This window comes from Plecotus auritus (genome assembly GCF_963455305.1).
Source record: "Plecotus auritus genome assembly, chromosome: 8".
Taxonomy (NCBI): domain Eukaryota; kingdom Metazoa; phylum Chordata; class Mammalia; order Chiroptera; family Vespertilionidae; genus Plecotus; species Plecotus auritus.
This window is the reverse complement of record NC_137782.1, coordinates 60,055,574-60,079,512: the sequence shown is the minus strand read 5'-3', so window position 1 is coordinate 60,079,512 and position 23,939 is coordinate 60,055,574. Positions and strand designations below refer to the sequence as shown.

Below are 23,939 nucleotides of genomic sequence, written 5' to 3'. Positions count from 1 at the left end.
CTAAAATGAGGTATCACCTCACACCTGCCAGAATGGCTACCATCAATAAATCAACAAACAAGTGCTGGTGAGGATGTGGAGAAAAGGGAACCCTAGTGCACTGCTGGTGGGAATGCAGACTGGTACAGCCACTGTGCAACACAGCATGGAGCTTCCTCAAAAAATTAAAAATGAAACTGCCTTTTGACCCAGCAATTCCACTTCTGGGAATATATCCTAAGAATCCCAAAACACCAATTTGAAAGACTATACTGGTATGCACGCCTGTGTTTATAGCAGCATTATTTACAATAGCTAAGATTTGTAAAGAGCTCAAGAGCCCATCAGCAGATGAGTGGATAAAAAAGCTGTGATACGTTTACACAATGGAATATGACATGGCTATAAAAAAGAAGGAGCTGCCCTAACCGGTTTGGCTCAGTGGATAGAGCGTTGGCCTGTGGACTGAAGGGTCCCAGGTTCGATTCCGGTCAAGGGCATGTACCTTGGTTGTGGGCACATCCCCAGTAGGGGGTGTGCAGGAGGCAGCTGATCGATGTTTCTCTCTCATCGATGTTTCTAACTCTCTATCCCTCTCCCTTCCTCTCTGTAAAAAAATCAATAAAATATTTAAAAAATAAATAAAATAGAGAATAGAAAAAAAAATGGAGAAAAGTATGTGAAACCAAAAGTTGGTCAGTTAGACTGACCAGCAAAAACAGAGATAAGACTCAAATCACTAAAAACAGGAATGAAAGAGACATTACTGTCAGCGTTACAAAAATAAAAATAATTATTAAGGGACTATTATGAATAATTACATGTCAACAAATTAGATAACTTAGATGAAATGAACAAATTCCTAGAAAGATTTAAACTATGCATCTAAAGAAGAAATAAAAAAAGTGTGACTAGATCTATAACAAGAGATAAAATTAGTAACATAAAAACTTTCCATTAAGAAAGCTTTGGTCCAGATGGCTTCAATGTGAAATCTACCAAACATTTAAAGAAGAATCCACAGTAATCCTTCCCAAATTCTTACAAAAAATAAGAAAACACTTTTCAGCTCATTCTATGTGGGCAAGTACTACCTTAATACCAGACAAAGGCATCATAGGAAAATTACAGACCAATATTCTTTCTGAATATAGACACACACACACAAAAATACTAGCAAACCAAATGTAACAACATAGAAAAAGGATTATATTATACACTATGAACAAACAACATTTATCCAAAGAATTCAAGGTTAGTTCAACATACCAAAAAAACATACGTAATATACCATATTAAAAGAATAAAGCACAAAAGTCACACATATATCTCAACAGACACAAAAAAGCATTTGACAGAACCCAACACACTTTCATGATAAAAGGACTCAATAAACCAGGAACAGAAGAGAACTTTCTCTACCTGATAAAGGGCATCTATGAAAAATTCACAGCTAACATCATACTTAATAATGAAAGACTGAATACTTCCCCTGAAGATCAGAAACAAAACAAAGATATCTACTCTCATCACTTCTATTCAACATTGTACCAGAGGTTCTAGCAATGGCCTAGAAAGTTCTGTTTAGGCAAGAAGTGAAATAAAAGGTATCCATACTGGAAAGGAAGATGTAAAACTATGTCTATTTGCAGATGACATGAAAACAAGTCAAGCTAATTAATTAGTTCAGCAAGGTTGAAGGTTATAAGATCAATATACAAAACTTAATTGTATTTAGGTTAATTCACTGGAAATGATGAAATACAAGGTCTTTGATCTGGTAGACTACAGGCTCGGGTATCAGGTGATATACAATGCTGAAAACAGGAGGGTTTAGTGAAAATTTAAAGCCTGAATGTTGAGGCCCTGTCTTTTTCTACATTTGGGTGCAAAAATACTAATGTGTCAGGCGTGCAATCTCAAAGTTTATCTGAGGAATCTGATTAATCCTGCAGAAAGATCTAAAGATATCGACATCAAGTTGGAATTTGGGATTTTCTCGCTGTTTCTGGTCTATGAGGTTGTTTCCGAGCTACATTGTAGCAATTTTGAGCATCATCTTCTGCTTGAACTCTTTGGGGACAGAATCTAGGAGGAACTTCAGGCTGTGACTAGACTTCCAGTGGACTCACCAAAGAAGCTTGACCCCCGAGTTTTCTCAGATGCCCGGTGAAGAAGATTCAGCTGGCACTCAAGCTGTCTCAGAAGTACTAGCAAAGAAACTTAGTAACTTGTCTCTCAACCCTAGTACCAAATTACCTTCCCTTCCACCAAAATGTTCACCCCAAAAGCAGGACAGAGAAAAAAACTTAAAGGGGTCTGGACTGGGGCTGAGTCAAGTCATGCTCTACAAGAGGAGACGGGGAGTGAGGACCGTGGAAGTGTTTGGAAAGAAAGGACGCAAAGGCTGATTCAAGTTATTACATACCACACCATGTGTCTGCTTAAAAAAAACCCAGAGGAGAGGAAACTTGAGATTCAATCAAGAAGCCAAAGATTTACATGTAGCTGCAGTTATTGCCTATTAGATGGAGATCCTTCTGATATTATCATTGAGAATTATGATTTAGTTATAAACTTTATTGTTTCTTATTTGAGTTGTAACAAATTTTTGGATGTGCTATTTCAATATTTAGTAGCAATTGTGTGTATAGGGCATCCTATTAAATGGATGTGCTATTTCAATATTTAGTAGCAATTATGTGTATAGGGCATCTTATTAAAATTTGAGGCCTGAGACAGTAAGAAAAATAAATAAAGGTACTGACATCAGGGTTCGCCAAAGAAATGGCCCAGTCTGATCACCCACAGTGGTAAGCCTCACCTGCAAACAGGCCTTTTAGTGATCCACCCTTACTAAATATGGACAGCCAGCCAATGGGATCAGTAGCCATTTGGGAAAAGCTCCTGTGACAGTTAATCAATTTCTGGTTTCTCACCTCAGATCTCCCATTCTTCGTAATATAGAAGATAGACTGCATGAACACTTTCCTTCTGCCAGTCCTTTTTTAAAAACTTAGCACAGGAGCCAGTAGCCAGATGTCAGGAACCTTCACAGACCAGCTGCAGTTACACCCTCAGTCCACACTCTCCCCACCCAACTGCAGCTTCTATATAGCAGCTCAGACCTTGTTTTAGACAAATGTCTCCCCCATATGGTAAGTGGCTCTAGGGACCAGTTATGGCCTTCATACTCAGGCGAATTTCTTCACTAGTGGTTGGTTGTGTTTTCTGTGGAAACCATGCATCCCTCAAAGAAGCATGACTTTCCAGCTTGGTGGTGGAGGCTCAACTAAGTCAGTTCCTTCAGTGTCCACGCTCCCTCAGCCTAGAAGTAGCAGCTACTTTTAGATCTTTTTTTTTTTTTTAATATATTTTATTGATTTTTTACAGAGAGGAGGGGAGAGGGCTAGAGAGTTAGAAACATCAATGAGAGAGGAACATCGATCAGCTGCCTCCTGCATACCTCCTACTGGGGATGTGCCCACAACCAAGGTACATGCCCTTGACCGGAATTGAACCTGTGACCTTTCAGTTCGCAGGCCGACGCTCCATCCACCGAGCCAAACCAGCTAGGACTACTTTTAGATCCTTTGGAGTCTTCTTTTACCCCTCTGAGAAATTAAGCACCTTTTAGTAGTTAACAATATTTTATTTAAATTTTCTTTGCTCAAAGTATGTGCTTTCTGTCTCCTAACCAGACCTCATAGAAACAGCCCACAGGATGGAAAGTGTGACCTGGAGACTGCTGCGGTGTCACCAGGAAACTCTGACTTATGTCTAAATTAAAAACAAAAGGGCCAGACCCTGGAGAGGAAGTGCTTTCCTCCCATTGTCACCTTGCAGTGTCCCTCCCATGTCCTTTATTTATAAACTAGAGGCCCAGTGCATGAAATTCGTGCGGGGGGGAGGGGGTGGTCCCTCAGCCCAGCCTGCACCCTCTACAATCTGGGACCCCTCAAGGGATGTATGACTGCCCGTTTGGGCCCGATCCCACTGGATCGGGCCCAAACAGGCAGTTGGACATCCCTCTCACAATCCAGGACTGCTGGCTCCCACCGCTTGCCTGCCTCTGCCTGATTGCCCCTAACCGCTTCTGCCTGCCAGCCTAATCACCCCCTAACCACTCCCCTGCCAGCCTGATCAATGCCTAACTGCTCCCCGGCCAGCCTGATTGCCCCTAACTGCCCTCCCCTGCAGGCCTGGTCCCCCCCAACTGCTCTCCCCTACAGGCCTGCCCCCCCATAACTGCCCTCCCCTGCAGTCCTCGTAGCCCCCAACTGCCCTCCCCTGCAGGCCTGGTCCCTCCCAACTGCTCTCCCCTACAGGCCTGCCCCCCCACAACTGCCCTCCCCTGCAGTCCTGGTAGCCCCCAACTGCCCTCCCCTGCTGACCTGGTCCCTCACAACTGCCCTCCCCTGCAGGCCTGGGTCCCCCCCAACTGCCCTCCCTTGCTGACCTGGTCTCCACCAACTGCCCTCCTCTGCTGGCCTGGTCACTCCTAACTGCCCACAACTGCCCTCCCCTGAAGGCCATCTTGTGGCGGCCATCTTGTGTTCACATGGGGGCAGGATCTTTGACAACATGTGGGCGGCCATCTTGTGTGTTGGAGTGATGGACAATTTGCATATTACTCTTTTATTAGATAGGATCCTAATACCATCGACTGGTAAAGGAGAAATGCTGGACAGAAAAAGAATGCAGTCATGGCTCAGCACTAAATAATATTTACATAGGATGACAGTGTAAATATTGGAAATTGATCTAATCCCAAGTTATGTTACATTGGGAGGTTGGAATGGTGGGAAATACAAATGTGTGTCACGAGGCCAAGTATGTAGGAGAGAAAAATCATTTTCCATAATGGAAAGCCAAAAGAAAATGCCTACAGCTAAAAACTCAACAAGTGGAAATATATGCATATTTAAAGAGGTAGGCAAAGGGAATTGAGAGCATATATCTAAAAAGAGATGTATGAGAATGTTCATAGCAGCTTTTTATTCATTACTAACACACCCCAAACAAAACTAGACAAAACCCAAATGTTCATAGGAACATTTGTGGTATTGCAACACAATGGACTGCTACACAGTAATAAAAAGAATGAATTACTGATACACAGAATAACATGGATGAATCTCAAAGACAATATATTGAAAAAGAAGCCAGATCCAGAATAGTGTACAAGGTGATTCCATTTATATTACACACTGTGGACAGATCACGAGAATTCTCGTGTTTTCTGTTCTAAGGCTTGTGGCCAATCACAAGAATTCTTTAAAAAGATATTAGCTTGTAAGAACATGTAATAAATAACTTCAAAATGCAATGGGTATTTAATTTTAAAGAGTGCCTTTAACATTTATGTAAAACATTTTCTGTACTCATTCAATAGAAACTTATCTGGCCACTGGTTAAAGCAGGGGTCCTCAAACTACGGCCCACGGGCCACATGCGGCCCGCTGAGGACATTTATTCAGCCCGCCGGGTGCCGCTGCCTGTCCTGCTTAGCAGCCGACTTGTCCCAGGCCCGCAGTGTACATAGGAATTTGTTCATAGTTTTTTTTTTAAACTATAGTCTGGCCCTCCAACGGTCTGAGGGACAGTGAACTGGCCCCCTGTTTAAAAAGTTTGAGGACCCCTGGGTTAAAGCTAGCAATAAAACTACTGGTCCGCAATGTGTTAAGATTAAGAACAGGCAAACTAACCTTTAGAGCTAATAGTAATAGTGAATAAGTTGTTCGGGGAGGGGTATTAGTGAGTAGGAAAAGGTAATAGAGACCTTTTTGGGATGATGAAAATATTTTATATCTTGATTTGGTGGTGGTTACATAAGAGTATCCTATATAATAAAAGCCTAATATGTTAAGTGTCCGGCCCTCTGTTCAACCAATAAAAGTGTAATATGCTAATGACGAGAGGCCCATTGCACGAAATTCATGCACGGGGGGTGGGTGTGTGTCCCTCAGCCCAGCCTGCACCCTCTCCAATCTGGGACCCCTCGAGGGATGTCCGACTGCCCGTTTAGCCCTGGTCACCCCTAACCTACCAGGATTGGGCATAAACGGGCAGTCGGACATCCCTCTCACAATCCAGGACTGCTGGCTCCCAACTGCTCACCTGCCTGCCTTCCTGACTGCCCTTAACCGCTTCTGCCTGCCAGCCTGATCACCCCCTAACTACTCCCCTGCCAGCCTGATTGATGCCTAACTGCTCCTCTGCCAGCATGTTTGCCCCTAACTGCTCTCCCCTGCAGGCCTAGTCCTCCCCAACTGCTCTCCCCTGCAGGCCTGGGTCCCCCCCAACTTCCCTTCCCTGCAGGCCCGGTCGCCCCCAACTTCCCTCCTCTGCCGGTCTGGTCACCCCTAACTGCCCTCCCCTGCAGGCTTTATTGCCCCCAACTTCCCTCCCTTGCAGGCCTGGTCCCTCCCAACTGCCCTCCCCTGCTGGCCATCTTGTGTCCATATGGGGGCAGCCACCTTGTGTATTGGAATGACGGTCAATTTGAATATTATTCTTTTATTAGATAGGATAGAGGCCTGGTGCATGGGTTGGGGCAGCTGGTTTGCCCTGAAGGGTGTCCCGGATCAGGTTGGGGGTTCCCTTGGGGCGTGGGGCGGCCTGGGCGAGGGGCCTGTGGTGGTTTTCAGGCTGGCCACGCCCCCCGGCGACCCAAGCAGAGGCCCTGGTATCTGGGATTTACTTATCTTCTATAATTGAAACTTTGTAGCCTTGAGCAGAGCCAAGCCTCCTGCTTGCTCTGTGGCTGCAGCCATTTTTGTTGGGATTTATTTATCTTCTATAATTGAAACTTTGTAGCCTTGAGTGGAGGCCTGGGCCCGCCAGGGTGTGTGGAAAGCTTGGCTTCCTCCATTGCCAGGGAAACCCAAGCCTCCTGCTCGCTCCATGGCCGCAGCCATCTTGGTTGGGTTAATTTGCATATTCGCTTCTGATTGGCTGGTGGGCGTGGCTTGTGGACAAAGCAGAAGTATGATCAATTTGCATATTACTCTTTTATTAGATAGGATTAAAAAGAAAGCAATATGGAGGCAAAGCCCAAAACAGCCAAAAGGACCTAAGAAGCAGGAAATAGAATGGGTGGCAGATTCTTTGTAATAAACTCTGTAGAACTTCTCTACTCTAAAAGATATGTAGAATTTGTAACTTTGATAAAATATAATCTAAATAACAGAAAGCCCAGCCGATGTGGCGCAGTGATTGAGTGTGGACCCATGCAGTCAGGGCACATGCCCAGGTTTCAGGCTTAATTTCTAGTACGGGGCATGCAGGAAGCAGAGATAGATGTTTCTATCTCTCTATCCCTCTTCCTTCCTCTCCCTCTAAAATCCATAAAAACATATTTTAAAAATTGAAAAAAAAAAAGATTATTAACTTTGGAGTTAATCTGACCTGGATTCAAACCACTTCTATCTGGATAATAGTGGCAAGTTATGTTCCCCCTCTGGCCCTCAGTTTCTCCATCTTAAAATAAATCTAATAGGCCCTAGCCGGTTTGACTCAGTGGATAGAGCTTCGGCCTGCAAACTGAAAGGTCCCAGGTTGGATTCCGGTCAAGGGCATATGCCTGGGTTGTGGGCTTGATTCCCAGTCGAGGACTTGCAGGAGGCAGCCAATTCATAATTCTCTCTTATCATGGATGTTTCTATCTTTCTCTCCCTCTTCCTTCCTCTCTGAAATCAATAAAAATATATTAAAATAAATAAATAAATAAATAAATAAATAAATCTAATAGAACTATGTGAAAAATAACTGAGTTTGTACCTTAAAGTACTTATCAAAGTGCTTTGCACATAATGAGTACTCAGTAATGCCAGTTTTCTCCCCATCTATCGTTTTCCTTCCAACACAGAGACTACAGTTGAGAGTACATTACTCCTACTTATTTTTTCTCATCTCCCCATTCCAGATACCTCACAGTTTCCCAACCTTATTGCTCTTTATTCCCTCACTCCTTCCTAGGTCACCTGTGATATTGGGATTTATAATAAGAAAGATATTATTGGTTTATATTCTGTCCCTGGCACAGAGCTCCTAAACCCTAGGAATTTCAGAAGTAAAAAGAGCAAGTAATGTGTATTGTTATGTTAATAAAGTGACTAGGAAAGCCCCTAAGTAACTGCTGGATGGGGGCTGGTTGCCAGGGAAACCAATCTAGTGAACTTTTAGTCTCACCCCCTGACCTCTGGGGAGAGAGGTGGGGACTAGAGATCGAGTTCCATAGATAATGACCAATGATTTAATCCATCACAACTGCAATGAATCCTTCAGAAACCCTAAAAAGACAAGGTTCGAAGAGCTTCCAGGTTTGTGAACATGTGGAGGTTCTGAGAGAGGGGCGAGTTCTGAAGAAGGTATGGAAGCTCCTGGCCTCTTTCCACTTACCATGCCCTATGCATCTCTTCCACCTGACTATACCTGAGGTATATCCTTTAAAAATAAACCAGTAACCAAGAAACTAAAATATTTCTCTGAGTTCGGTGAGCTGCCCTAGCAAATTAATTGAACTCAAGGAGGGGGTTGTTGGAACCTATGACCTATAGCTGGTCCATCAGAAGCATGGGGGACAACCTGGACTTGTGTCTGGTGTCTGAAGTAGGGGTGAAGAGGGGCGGTAGTGCAGTCTTGTAGGACTGATCCCTTAAGCTGCGAGATCTGACAATATCTCCAGGCAGATAGTTTCATAATTAAGTTGAATTGTAGGAGACTCAGCTGGTATCTGAGAATTGCTTGGCGGTGTAGGAAAAACACACATTGTAATTGCTGTCGGAATTGTATTTTTCAATTCACTTCTCTCTCTGAAAAGAGAACTGGGACCCCTCTCCGTTATCCATGTAATTTCCTCTGGAGACTTCAATTTCCTCACCAGTAAAACATGGGAATTGAACAAGACAACCTCTAAGGTTCTTTTAGCATTAACATTTCTTGGTTTCTTTTTTCTCTGAAATTTCTATTTCTGTGAAGCCTTTCCCAGACCAACTTATGGCTCTAAAGATGTTTGGTGAGGCACGTGATGTTGTCAAACATTTACAGATGGCATGCTGCTTACAGGGAACAAGTAAGTGTGTGGGAGGGTGGGGGGGCTGCCTTCACTCATCTCTCTCCAAATGCCAAGAACGATGTGGCATTGAGTTACCTTTTTCTTTAAGACTGGACTTTCCTGGGTCACATGCATCTCACACTGCACTGGAAGTGTCACCACTAGGATCAGGTGAATTCTAAGGCACCCTTCTTTCCTGAGGTAAACCCCTTCTTTGCATGCACGCCAATAAACACAGCTCTCCTGTCCGGAATAGGCACTTACCTGCCCAAAGTGATGAGCCAAAATAATGTCCACAACATTGGTTGTCAAACCTGAGATCTAAAAGGAAAAATTTGTGTCAAGGGTGTAAGTATATGAACAAACTTATCAAGCTGTCCACTTAAAATCAGTGCAATGTACTGTATATGTATTATTCTCTAACAAACAAAACCACAACTCAGTGTCACATATTTTCTTTAAAATATGTTTGTTTGTTTTTTATTTTTAGAGAGAGAAAGAGGGAGCGTGAGAGAGAGATAGAAACATCAATGAGAAAAAATAAATGACCAGCTGCCTCCTGTATGCCCCCTATTGGGGATTGAGCCTGGAATCTGGGCATGTGCCCTGACTGGGAATCAAACCAGCAATCTCTCGGTTCCTGGGTTGACGCTCAACTGCTGAGCCACACCAGCCGGGCTCACATATTTTCATGAGATGGTGCTTTCAATACCCATGAAAACAAGAAACAAGTCAGGAAAAAATGAAGTGTCTCCTAGAGTAATAATATAATCTTATTTGAAGTTAGCGACTGGAAGAAATGGGGCCATAACTTCTTTGAAAATTTAAGACCAAGAAGTCACAGCTATTAGTTACTTCATTCCTGCCTGTATTTTTGTATTTACACTGGATTTATGGATAATAAAAATTGACTTACAACCACTCCCAAGCCATCCAAGAGACAGAAACAAATTTATTTCTTCCAGTTTTTGTTTGTCTTAGTTTCAGGGAGTGAGAGGAAACTGCTGTTTATTGAATGTTCTTGCATTTTCAACATTTTTCTCCTAATTTTTTCCATTTCGAAACAATACTTATCCCTTTTATCTCTCTGGTTGTTTTTTTTTTTTTTTTTTTTTTAAATATATTTTATTGATTTTTTACAGAGAGGAAGTGAGAGGGATAGAGAGTCAGAAACATGGATGAGAGAGTAACATCGATTAGCTGCCTCCTGCACACCCCCCACTGGGGATGTGCTGGCAACCAAGGTACATGCCCTTGACCGGAATCAAACCTGGGACCTTTCAGTCTGCAGGCCGACACTCTATCCACTGAGCCAAACTGGCCAGGGCTATCTCTCTGGTTGTTGTTGAGATTGTTTATATTTGTAAGGTCATTAGCATATCCTGTAGCTTTCTATCTCTAAGAGATATTAGAATTCTATCTAGATAGCAAATACCTTCATTTTTCAGGTAGCAAACATGACAATGCACACATCTTTGATAGCAGTAGCACAGGTTAAACTATTTGGGTTCATTGAAGAGAGTGGCTCATTTATTAATTTCACTCATTAGAGTGAAAATGTGCCCTAGTCGATTTGGCTCAGTGGATAGAGCATCAGCCTGTTGGACTGAAAGGTCCTGGGTTCGATTCCAGTCACAGGCATGTACCTTGGTTGCAGGTTCTCTGGCCCTGGTCAGGAGGCAACCAATCGATGTGTTTCTCTCACATTGATATTGATATTTCTCTCTGTCTCTCCCTCTCCCTTCCACTCTCTCTAAAAAAATCAATGGAAAAATATCCTCGGGTGAGAATTAACAACAACAACAGAGTGAAAATATAAACCATGGATTGGGAGAAGAGATTTACATGCACCCAGCAAAGGATTCATATGTAGAATATGCAAGAAACTCTCATAGATCAATAGGAAAAAGACCAGCAAACCAATTTAATAAAAAAAAAAAAAAAAGGGGGTAAAAGATTTGAATAGTCACATCATAAAATGATATTCAAATGGCCAGTAAGTTTTAAAAAAGATGTTTGACATAATGGGCCCTTAGGGAAATATAAATTAAAACCCAGTTTTGCCCTGGCCAGATGGTTCAGTTGGTTGGAGCGTTGTCCTGTACACTAAAAAGGTTGCGGGTTGGATTCCTGGTCAAGGCACATAACCAGGTTGAGGCGCATATGAGAGGCAACCCATCAATGCTTCTCTCTCACAGTGTCTCTCTCTCTCTCAAATCAATAAGCATATTCTCAGGTGAGGATTAAAAAAGACAAAACAACCCCCCCCCCAAAAAAAATGTTTTATTTACCCATAAGCACAGCTTAAAATTTAATAGATGCTACAATCAAAAACTGTTTAATAATGAAAGCTATTTTGCTTTTGGATACCATATAAAAACAAATTAATACTACAAATAAAAATGCTCATCTTTTATAAAAATTAAAAGGACTATCCTCAATATGCCAAGGTTTCAGGTTCTGGTCAGGGCACATACAGGAATCAACCAATGAATGCATAAATACATGGAAAACCAAGTCGATGTTTCTCTCTCTCTCTCTTTGTAAAATCAATCAATAAGTTAAAAATAAATAAATAAATAAACTATCAAATGTGGGGAGTATGTGAAATAATGAACTTTCATGCATTACTGATATGTAAATTGGCCAAATACTTTGGAACATTGGCAGTTATCTACTAAAACTAAACAGACAATTGCCCTATGACCCAGCAATTCCATTCTTAGATACAGATCCAAATGAAATGAATGTGTATGTCCATGAAAGACAGATAAAAGAATGTGTACAGGAGCTTTATTCATAGTAACCACATAACAATTCACACAACAGACTTCTAAACAACAATTAAAAAGAACTGCTACACACAACATAAATGAGACCGACAATAATGAATTTAAAAAATTAGATACAAAAGAATACATTATTTGATTATTATATGAAGTCTAAAAATAGATAAAGCCTGCCTGGCCGGTGTGGCTCAGTGGTTGAGCATCAACCTGTGAACCAGGGAGGGGGGTCACAGTTCGATTCCTGGTCAAGGCACATGCCTTGGTTGCAGGCTCGATCCCCAGTAGGGGTTGTGCAGGAGGCAGCTGACCAATGATTCTCTCTCATCATTGATGTTTCTATCTCTCTCCCTCTCTGTTCCCCTCTGATATCAATAAAAATATATTTATAAAAAAAAAAAGAATAGATAAAGCCAATCTATGGTGATTGAAGTCAGTTATTTTGGGGAAAGAACAGAGCTGGAATTATTCTGCATATTGATTGGGTGTGATTACAAATGTAAACATTTATCAAGTTGTGTATTTAAAACTTCTTGCCCTTAACTGTATATCCCTCAATGAAAAAATAAAAATAAAACAGGTAAGTCATTTTGAGAAGGGACCAAGAGATAAGTCAACAGACACCATTTGGTGCTTACTTTGGAAGCTGCCCAGTCAATCCAGCCTTTAGCACAAGGGTCAACGTTAATGAGCACAAGGCCTTCCACAAGCTCTGGATAATTGAGCTGAAAAAGACGACAAAGACAACAGTATGAAAGTTCCACTCCCAGCATTCTTCCAAAAATAATGGAGCATGGTTAATTAATTTTTATTATGCCTTAATGCAGATTTGAAAGTAAGACTTCTGAGAGGTGTAAGGGAGGCTATTCAGAAAAATAGGTCTTTAAATCTGGCTTAGCACCTGGAAAACCAGTTTCTTAAATTGCTGTCAAATAATCTTGCCTTGCAAGGATCCATGGAGAGACATAGATTTCTACAGCAGAGGAAGGCACCTGGTATCTCTGCAGTTGATTAGCTCCTGGTAGGTCTTCCCGGCTGGGGGGAAGTGCCCTTGGAACTACCTGGCATAAGGGGCTGATGAGGCTTAAACTGGCTATCTCACATTCATATACCTTTATTCCCAAAAGGGGCTTCTTAAGGTGTTTTTTTAAAACACATGGATAGATGATATACCATCCCCAGAAGATTGTCCTCTCACCTAGGAGGCACTTGAAAAAAGTTTCTTAAATAAAAATCAATAGGAACATTTCTATGTAAACTCAAAACTCTCTAGCTTACTTTCCCTCCTCTGATTACACTGATTATGCACACTATGGAAAATTTGATAAACAGAAAAATTATAAAAAGCAGGAAACAAAATTTCATATTATCTTACCATACAACCTCAAACCCTGTCAATATTTTGGTCTATTTCCTTCTAGTCCTTTCCTATGCATATGACAAATTTTATGTGAACCTATATTTTAATTTTAACATTTTAGTATATGTGAATCACATAATTACAAGCTCTTCTTATAAAATTTTAATGGCTATACAAAATTCTATCATAAGTATTCTCTAAAAATTACTTTTTATTAATGATGTACTGCCCTCATTTGTGATTTTTCAGGTACTATAAACATGAAGCAAGGCTTTATACAAACTGCATCTGGAGCTGACAAAATTTATTTAAAAACTGACATAAGATAAGCAATAGTACCTGATCACTTAACACAGCAGTAAGAGCTGTGATCTAGGCACTGTTTCAAGGGTATTGAGACTAATCTTCCATGTACTTACTGCAAATTTGCTGAGGATGTAAGCTCCAGCTCCAACTCCAATCCCAATGATGCTTTTCACACTGAATGAAACACAGAAATATTGACAGGGTTAACTCACTCGAAGTTAGCATGACAAATGGAAAAGAATACAACTGGGTTCAAATCCTGGCTCTGATGCTTATCAGATATAGAATTTGGTCAAATTTCTTTACTTTCTGAGCCTCAGTTCTCCATCTATAAAACAAAGATATGACCATTTACTTCGAGGCTGACTTTAAGGGTTAAATGAAATGACTAAAATCTGGCTGGGAGTCATCCTTGACAGCTCACTTTCCTGTCACCTCCATATCTAACCCATCAAGTCCAATAGAATCTACCTTCAAAGTATTTCCATCTGTGTCCCCTCCACCCCCCAATGTTCAGTATCAAGCTTGGTTGTTATAATAGTTTAACTAGTCTCTCTGCTTTTTCTTTCATTTCTTTCCAATCCATTTTCTCCACAGCCAGAGTAATCCTTTAAAAAAAAATGCAGCCGAAACCGGTTTGGCTCAGTGGATAGAGCGTCGGCCTGCGGACTGAAGGGTCCCGGGTTCGATTCCGGTCAAGGGCATGTACCTTGGTTGCGGGCACATCCCCAGTGGGAGGTGTGCAGGAGGCAGCTGATCGATGTTTCTCTCTCATCGATGTTTCTAGCTCTCTATCCCTCTCCCTTCCTCTCTGTAAAATATCAATAAACTATATTTAAAAAAAAAATGCAAATAGCATTATTGATGCTCTATTTACACATCTAGAGAGGTCATTTAAAAAGACCAAATTAGATTATCACTCTCCTGATTAAAAGCCTTCAGTATTTTTTCTTTGTCTTTTGAATAAAATCCCAAATTCTTACCTGATCCGTAAGACCTATGTAATTTGGTCCTGGTCTATTTCTCAAATTTCACCACATCCCTTTCTCCCACTTGCTTACTTGGTCTAGGACTTTTGGACATAACAATCCTTCAGTCTGAACTCCTCTTGTCTGTTCTCCAAGTCCCAGGCTAGATGATACCTTCTTAGAGAGGCATTCCCCAACTAGCCTTATCTATGTAGACCCTGATACTATTCTCTATCACAACACCCCCACTGACTTCACATAGTAGAACGTCCTTAAAAACTGTACGAGAGGTTCTGGCCGGGTGGCTCAGCTGGTTGGAACAGCATTCTGTGCACAAAAAGGTTGCCGGTTTGATCCCTGGTCGGTACATACAGGAAGCAACTGATCAATGTTTCTCTCTCTCTCTCTCTCTCTCAAAAGAAATCAATAAAAACATATCCTTGTGCGAGAATTAAAAAAACACACACAAAACAGTGTGAGAATGAACCTACCTTAAGTGGGTAAGAACAGAAGGAAGCATTTCAGCTAGCTCATCCATTGTGGGGTACTGGTACCTGAAATGCAGGAGGATAACATCTGAATTAGAATGCACCCACGTTTTCCAATTACAAGAACAGCTAAAAAAAGTACAGCATTCCTAGATAAAAGCATTTCCTTTACCAAAGGTTCAAAGGAGGTGATGTGGAGTCTGGAAATGATTGTGGCATGATATGTGACTCCCTATGTCTGCCATGCTAAACAGAAGGTTAGAGAACCCACGTTTCTATATCCTCAAGAGCAGTCTCTCGGATCAGAGGAAGCCATTTGAAAAGAACAGGTATTATGGCTCTCTCTCTCAGAGTATTTCCAAATCTCTAACAATCACTTCAATTGGGGTTCAGGTTCAGTAAACTTCCAGGAGTAAGAATCAATTCAGGAAGTAGCTCTTGGTCTGCTGCTTATGTCTAGGCAGCTAAAAATAAAAGGAAACAAAGCTTTACTGGGCCTAAGCATAGTCATATATTATGGACTCCTCATTATGAATGCTGTTTATTTCACTTAGGCATAGGATAAGGTTCCTTTATTGCCTTCAAATTTGGTTCATGATATGAACCATTGGATTCTAAAATGATCAAGCATGCCCAGGAATGGATTCAGACTTGGAATTCGAGAAAAGTAGGGAGCAACTAGAGATTACAGAATCAAGGATCCTCTGCTTGAAGCACAAACCAGCGATTTCAACCAGGGTGCTGCAAGAATTTTTAAAACATGTAATACCTGATTATTTAGTCAGGGGCACTGACCTTGTTTCCCTTTGATTGTCAAATAAAAAATTACAACAGCCAACACAATAATAGCTGTCCATTGTTGACTAAATCAAAATTATACCTATTTTGCCCTAGATGGTTTGGCTCAGTAGATAGAGCATCGACCTACAAACTAAAGGATCCCAGGTTCGATTCCAATCAAGGGCACATGTGCAGGTTGTGGGCTCGATCCCCAGTGGGGAGCATGCAGGAGGCAATCAATGATTCTCTCTCATCATTGATGTTTCTATCTCTCTGTCCCTCTTCATTCCTCTCTGAAATTAATAAAAATGTATTTTCAAAAATTATACCTATTTTTGGTAAGATCAGTAAAAATATATATATATTTTTGGTGTGCTGCAGCATTTTAGTAATTAGTTTATATATACCATAAGATTAAAAAGGTTGAAAATTGCTGCTTTAAGTGATGAAGTGCTTTTTAGCCATTTGTACACAAAGTAGAAAAAAGGAATGGGATCCAAGTCTTACTGGATATGAACTGGTCGTTGGCCAATTTGTGTTTGAGAAACAGAATAACTAAGACATAGTCAATAGCATGGATTCTGGAGCCAGACTGCCTGGGTTAAATCCCTGCTCTGCTGCTTATTTGTTATAGAATCTCGGCCAAGTTACTTACTATCTCTAGGCCTTAGTTTCCTCACTTGTAAAATGGTAGTAATAGTAAACCTAACCCAAAGTGTTGTAAAATGACTTAATAAGTGTGAAGTAAAGCAGTGTCAGGAATACTGTTTAAGTACTATATAAGCATTAGCCAGTATTTGTCTGCAATGGTCTATTTCACTGGCAAAGGTAGCTCTGCAGATGAGTAAAGGGAGGTGGGATGAATTAGCTTTCCACAGCTTGTGCTTTCATTCCTCCTCCCAAGGTCTTCTCCATAATCATACTGTGCAGGGAAGAGTGAGGGAGACTCTGGTTCCGCCACACAAAGCAGGTTTAGGATGAGGCTGAGAGCTCCAAGTCCAGTAAAAATGCACCTCTATCTGATAGGGCAGATTCTCAGAATAAATGGCTATACAGATATTCAAATTCCTGTCACCAGACTGGGAGGTAGAGTGGGGAATACTCTTTGGAAGCTCAGAGGGATCTGAGTTTGGGCCTAGGTAGTTGGGGATGAACACAAAATGACAGATTTAAAATAGACGGAAAGGAATAGATAAAAGACAGTGAGAAATGGCTGTTCCAGACACTTCTGCCTACTAATTACAGGAAGACAGGTTCCCATCTTGGAAAGCCATTTCTGGATATGGAAAAACATGCAGTTTTCCTCAACACATTGTATATAACAGTCCTCTCAGAGCAAGGAGAGGGAATATGAGAATAGTTGGTTGATAAGTACAACCTGTAGACTGTGCTAAAATCAGCAGGGAAGGGCCCTGGCTGGTGTGGCTCAGATGGTTGGGTGCTGTGCCGTACACCGAAAGGATGTAGGTTTGATCCCCCGTTGGGGCACACGGGATGCAACTCATCGATGTTTCTCTCCCACATTGATGTTTCTTTCTCTCTCAAAAATCAACAAAAAATATACCCACATCCTCGAGTGAGGATTTAAAAATCCAGCTAGAATGCAGTCATTTGTTTTTCTGAATGCATATCTTCCAAAAGATCTTGCTCATGGCCTTACCCTGTTGGGAAAGAGGGTGCACCTTCCTGTTGGCCTGGGGCATCCACATGACAGACAGCAAAGTGCTGAGTGATCTCTTGCATATCTTCAAAGTTAAAGAACGCATTGAAACAGGATTTATCTGCAAGAGTAAAAATGCTCATAAGTCACAGGCTTTCCATTTGTCCCCAACTTTCCACTCCAGATCACAAAATTACGTATCATCATCCCCTTTCACTGCCTTTTAATCACTGACCCACCAAAAGGTGTCTGAACAATCTGATTCAAGCTGCCCTAAAAGCTGAATACCAGACATCTCAATGACTTGAAAATAATTAATTCTCAATACTTCACAATATCTACAAAGTGGAAACCAATCCTGGTGCTGCACAAGATAATCTTATACCCATAGTGCTGTCATTTTTCAGGTACCTTATTCTTCAATCTGACATAGAAACACTAATATCCCAAGAACCTGGCTAGAGTGAGTATCTTGGGCTGCTTACATTCATCATATGAAAAACTGTGAGCATTCATCTTGAAAAAAGGGTTGGGGTGAAGAGAGGGGCTGCTGCTTCAATTGCCAACCTGTTAGTATAATGATTAAATCACTTCTTTAGAAAAGCTCTAGCACTAGACTGTAGCCTCAAATGCAGACCACCTCTGAAAGCCAGAGAAATGAAAGAAAATATATAGAGAGACTCTGCATGCCTGTGCCTGGGGCCAGAATCTTATTCTACCATCTAGAAAAGTCCACTTAAAGTCACTGATGACAGGCCATAGCAAGAATACTTTTACCGCCGAAACCGGTTTGGCTCAGTGGATAGAGCGTCGGCCTGCGGACTGCAGGGTCCCGGGTTTGATTCCGGTCAAGGGCATGTACCTGGGTTGCGGGCACATCCCCAGTGGGGGGCGTGCAGGAGGCAGCTGATTGATGTCTCTCTCTCATCGATGTTTCTAACTTTCTATCCCTCTCTCTTCCTCTCTGTAAAAAATCAATAAAATATATATTTAAAATAAATAAATAAATAAATAAATAAATAAATAAATAAATGTCCTCAGGTGAGGATTAAAAAAATTAAAAAAAAAAAAAAAAAAAGAATACTTTTACCGCCGAAACCAGTTTGGCTCAGTGCATAGAGCGTCGGCCTGCGGACTGAGGGGTCCCGGGTTCGATTCCGGTCAAGGGCATGTACCTTGGTTGCGGGCACATCCCCAGTAGGGGGTGTGCAGGAGGCAGCTGATCGATGTTTCTAGCTCTCTATCCCTCTCCCTTCCTCTCTGTAAAATATCAATAAAATATATTTTTTTTTAAAAAAAGAATACTTTTACCAATTCATTAAAGAGTTCACCACTAAGTTAAATTCAAACCCTGGATTTTCTAACTTGAAATATGAAAAACCAAAGAAGTATAGACCAAAAAAACCTGACTTCAGTTTTACTTTCTTAACCAGTTCATTATATAACCTTAGTTCTTTAGTAAATCTGACAGAGGTGAGATATAATTCCAGTACCCCCCACGTGCATTCTCCTGCACATTTCTGGGGAACTTGAATCCTGCCATTAATGTGAAGAGGGAAGGTAAAGGCAGAGAGAAGAAAACCTATGTTCTAATACTAGGATCTTCTTATGTATATATTTAATATACAAAGATTAAATATTGTAATACAAAGGGAAGATATACATTCAAATACATACGATTGAGGCCAATGTCATGATATGTCAGAATAACTGGTCTGTTTCCCTTCGGTAGGCCTCTTATGGTGACATGGACCATACCATGAGGAGTTTCTATATCATGTTCCTGTAACAAGAGAATGTAGCATCTCAGCAAAGGCAGAATGGACTTCCCAGGTTGCTGAAGTTTCACCATATCTGATTCACAGCTATTTCCCACTAGCTGGGGCAGGACACATCTCTGAACTATAAGCATACCAGAGAGATGTTATATTATACAGAATAGTCCTACTTTCTAATTACTTTCAGATAAACAACGAACAAATAAATGAGAAAAATACCTATCTTCTTATCCACAAAGCTCACTTCCTTAGGTAGGGGAAATCAGGGATCCGTTGGTAATATATTTGCAACTGGCTATGGAAAGGTGTTCAACAAGTTGAGTAAGGAGCCAGTAAGACCCATGGTAAGCAAAACTAAGGAAGCAGAAGATGTAAAGTTACTGGGTAAAAAGCCAGAGACTTTAGAACCTCTACTAGTAAATGTACGTTCAGCAACTGATAAGTTCAGCAGACCTATGGGGTGTGTGCCTAAATCTCTCCCCTTTCCTAGGAGCTGCCCTGCAGTGTCACCATGCATTACAGGAGTAGCTCTTAGCTGCCAGGTTTATAGACTGTAACCGTATGGCCACAACTAACTGGAGTCAGATGGGCATATGGTCCATGCTGGGTCAGCTTCCTTCCCTGAGACTTTGTAATTGGCACTAAGAGATTCCACCCTCAGCTTGGTTTTTCTCTAGAAAGGGATGTAAACTTGAGAGTTTATATTAGGCATTCTCACTACTCTAATTCCTGGTTTTAGCTTAATCTCAGAGACATCCCTGGATTGTCTCTGGTTTAAGCTAGTTTGGATCCTAACCAAAGCAATGAGTAAAGCTGAGGAACTGAACAAAGCTGGAATAAAATGCTGCTAAGACCAGCACTAAGAGTGGCTGGGTGGGGAAAAAGAGACTGTAGATAAGTTAACAAATTTACTCTAGTCTTCTTCAAAGTTTGTATCTTTCAAAAGTAAAAAATTATCGTATTTAGCCTAGTGAATTTTTGCTGACAAAGTCATCCACACCTATCTCAGAAAGTCTTACACTATATAAGACAAGATTAACTCTGTCAATAAGAATCCCAACAAAGCAAGGGCCTTCCAACTTAATTTCCTTTGTAATAATGAATCTCATCAGAGTGTTGGTTTCTTCTCTGATGTAGGGCACAGAACAATCTTAGGCTAAGTGATGAGCAATGTATCTCAAATCATAGGCCCCAGGCTAGAGCAGATATTTCTATCAAATCAAACCATGAGTGACTCAATATCCCTGCTATTCTCTACTATTACTACCTCCTATTCAAAGGATTGAAAAGGGGAAGAAATGAAGGAGAGAATCAGGTACTGTGTACTAACTGGCTATGAAATGAAGTATAGGGTGTAGATGAAAGGAATAGAAAGATAAATTCCTGTTACTGTATAAGCATTTCTCTTGTAGTAATGTCAGACTTATTGAAGAACTCCCTCCGCCACAATCAGGCTCATTCATTAAACAACTATTTATTGAACTCCTACTTCCAGAACTTGGACTGAGCTCTGGGGATAAAACAGTGAATAAAAGAGACATGGTCCCTGCTTTCATAGAGATTATGTTCTAACAGGAAGGCAGACAATAAACACACAAATCAACTGACCCATAATAATAGCTTGTGATAAATGCTATGAAAGAAATAAACAAGATGCTATGATAGAAAATTGAGAAGGAAGACATTAACTCTATTATAAGCAGTCAGAATAGTATAAACTAAATCAAAGAAATGTAATTTCAGACACACCAGAATGGCAACACTTTTAAAGTTAGATAATGCCAAGTGTTTTCCAAGATGTAAAGAACTAAGGCTCATACACTGTTGGTGGGCACGTAAACTGGACCAGCTATTCTGGTAAACGATTCAGTAATTTCTAATAAGTTTTAGAGATGTCTACCCTATAGCAGTTTTACTTTTTGGTATAATCTTAAAGAAATTCCCAAATGTGGTCAGACATATACAAAAATATACATTGAAGCCTTATTTATAATGTAAAAAAAAAATGAAAACAGCCTAAATATTCATCAATAGGGAAACTGATAAATGAATTATGACATATTCATATAATAATACAGAAAAAATGAACTAGAGATATGAGCATTAATACATAGAGAAATCTTAAAAACACAATGCTGAATAGAAATGAAGAAAGTTATGTGTATAATATACCACAGATTTTTTAAAAAGTAGCACTAAATAGACTATATATTTAAAGTGTAAGAACTTGGAGGAGAAGGAATGACACTAACATTAGAACTTGTTTCCTCCCGAGAGATGATAGATTTTAAAAGGGAACACAAGGAAGCTTTGCGCGCTCTCTCCTCTCTCTCCTCTCTCTCTCTCTCTCTCTCTCTCTCTCTCTCTCTCTCTCTCTCTCTCTCCCATTTTATTTTTTGAGAAAAAGAAAGAATAAAGAGGGAGAGAGATGCAGCCCCTGCCAGATGGGTGACACTCAGGAGAAACCAAATTGAAGAGAATGTGCAACAATTTGTCATTCTGACAATCTAGTTGCTGGAGACTTCCTTCTGTCCTATCTTCCTTCAGTAGAGTCTTGTTTAAATATTCTGATTTGGCCTCAGCTGTACTACTGAGACCTGAGGGAAAAACCGGTTTACACTTTGGCCCTTAGGTTAGCAGACCTCCTAAGGCCAGGTAATTGATGGGGGTAGTGTGTGGGCGGAGGGGAGAGGGGAGCTGTGGAGGGTGTGGAATGGGATGGGGGATAGTGAGCTGTGAAGGAAGTTCAGAAGAATGATGAAAAGGGAGATATAACAGATGGGTTAAAAGTAGGTGAGGGAATGGGGCAAAGTAACTACTTTGTCATCATTTCATGATCTAGATGAAATTCAGAGTTAAAATTGACTAACAAAACTTCAACTTTTCAGAGACCTCAGCTCCTACCTCCCATATTGTGTAATTGTGTAATGACCAAAGTATCTAAGGGTCAAGAGTGCTTGAGCAATTCCTATAGATTTTCTTCATTTCAAAGTTTGTGAATGTAAATGATATTAGAACAAAGAATATAAAAAGGAGATACTCACCTCCCTACAGACTTCTATACATAGCCTTTGGGGCCTTGAGTGTGAAGAGCTTGAAGTCTCCATCTAAAGATGAGTGTGCAGAGACCCTGGCTACAGAGCTGACTCAATAGACAGGCCATACAGAGGTGAAGCTGCCAACACCTTTCCACTTCAGTCAACGATCATGCGTTCCACAGGCTGTTTCTGCAGTTCCCTCACCCTGCACCCTAGTATTCTACAGGGTATGACTACACAATGAGTCTGTGCTCAAGGGCATAGCCCAGGTAGCATCTAATAGGCTCTGGTCATAGAGCGTTTCCAGTATTCTCTGATTCTTTACTGTTTCCAAGGTTGTGTACTTGACCATGGTCCCTTTATTCTCCAGGCTTATAAAACAACCTGAAATCATATTGGTCCCCAACACACGTCTCCATCCTAGACTGTCTCACCCTTAATCAAAGATGTAGTTTAAGAGTCTTTTTTAAGAATTTAAATGTTTAGGATATTACCATTATTTGATAATAATTAACTTTCACCTTTTTTCTGAGTCATCTTCCTTCAGCAAAATGTGCTATCACCAGAACTATTCAATCTGACTTATCATATCTCTCTAACTCAGTTAAATTTTGATCACTTCCTGCCTGTTAGTACTTCTTCCTCTCTCTGGCCAGTCTGAAAGAGGTTAGGTAAACTTGTATGACAACATATTCTTAGAAATGTCAATGTTTTTATTAGAATGAAATTTTCTTCTGCATCTAGTAAGCAGTTACTATGAGCCTTTGGTATAGTTTTTATTATTATATAGGAATTTTTCATGCAATACTCCCACCATTACCTTACCTCTGTGTAGTGGTATAAAGTTCATTTCCTCATTTAATCCCCTAGTAAAAGAACCCGCCTTCACAATTACTTAGTCAGCCTTCTACCTATCAGAACACATTTTTCTTTTTAAAGTTCTACATTACATTTTCTCTGACTCTATCCTCAGTTCTCTCCCCTCTTGCTCTTTTATCTTTCAGCCTCGTTCAATCAACACCCATTCAGAAATCTTTTACTTTCCAACTACCCACACTCTCAACCTCATAAATCATGCTCTTCATTGGAAGCTTCTCTTGCAATATGTCAACATAAAATCTATCTTTTCCTCCTTCAATGCCAACTCCAATATCTTTTTCACATAGCCTTTGATGACAATAAGAAGAAAAAGAGTGAGTGGCGATTTAACCCACACACAATAGCCCAGGACACCTTCAGAACATGGACTCTCTAGGAAAGTGCAGGTGGGAAGGGGTCCAGGTATGTGCATGTGACACCCGCCCCCCCCCCCCCCCATGACCTGACCCATCTAAGTCAAGATTCCTTCCCTGACCTTTTCCCTAGAATTATAGGTAAAGATCTTCTCTTCCCAGTAAGGTTGCTAAGCTAGAAGAATGTGAGTTTGAGGCAGTTGGCAGCCATCAAGCCCATGATGAAAGAGAGATTGTCAGAGAAATAAATCCTCTAGTGACAGGAGAAAAGGGAACTGAGATTGGGAGTGGTGATTATTAAAAAAATAAACTAATCTTTTTCTATAAAATTCTTTTTTCCCCTCCAATTGAGAATAAAGTCACCTATATCCTTAGAACTTAATAATCAACCTTTCCCTCACTCCCCCAAAACCAACAAAAGGTGGAGGGCATCTCAAGGGCAGGAACTATGAACAGAGGCCATTAAGAAAGGAAAACTGCAGAGCAGAAGCAGGGGTAGATCAGTA

At 40.8% G+C, this 23,939-nt stretch overlaps 1 protein-coding gene across 4 annotated transcripts in view; it reads right to left on the bottom strand.

Moving 5' to 3' along the window:
• The window catches only part of NDRG3 (NDRG family member 3), an 82,421-nt gene that overhangs the window by 22,523 nt on the left and 35,959 nt on the right, over window positions 1–23,939 (bottom strand). For all 4 annotated transcript variants that reach the window (XM_080686240.1, XM_080686238.1, XM_080686239.1 and 1 more), the window contains exons 4-9: window positions 19,063–19,168; window positions 17,386–17,506; window positions 14,949–15,011; window positions 13,603–13,663; window positions 12,462–12,548; window positions 9,302–9,358 (exon numbers count right to left, since the gene is read on the bottom strand). In XM_080686240.1, the coding sequence (XP_080542366.1) occupies window positions 9,302–9,358; window positions 12,462–12,548; window positions 13,603–13,663; window positions 14,949–15,011; window positions 17,386–17,506; window positions 19,063–19,168 (495 nt within the window). The remainder of the gene's footprint in view (window positions 1–9,301; window positions 9,359–12,461; window positions 12,549–13,602; window positions 13,664–14,948; window positions 15,012–17,385; window positions 17,507–19,062; window positions 19,169–23,939) is intronic.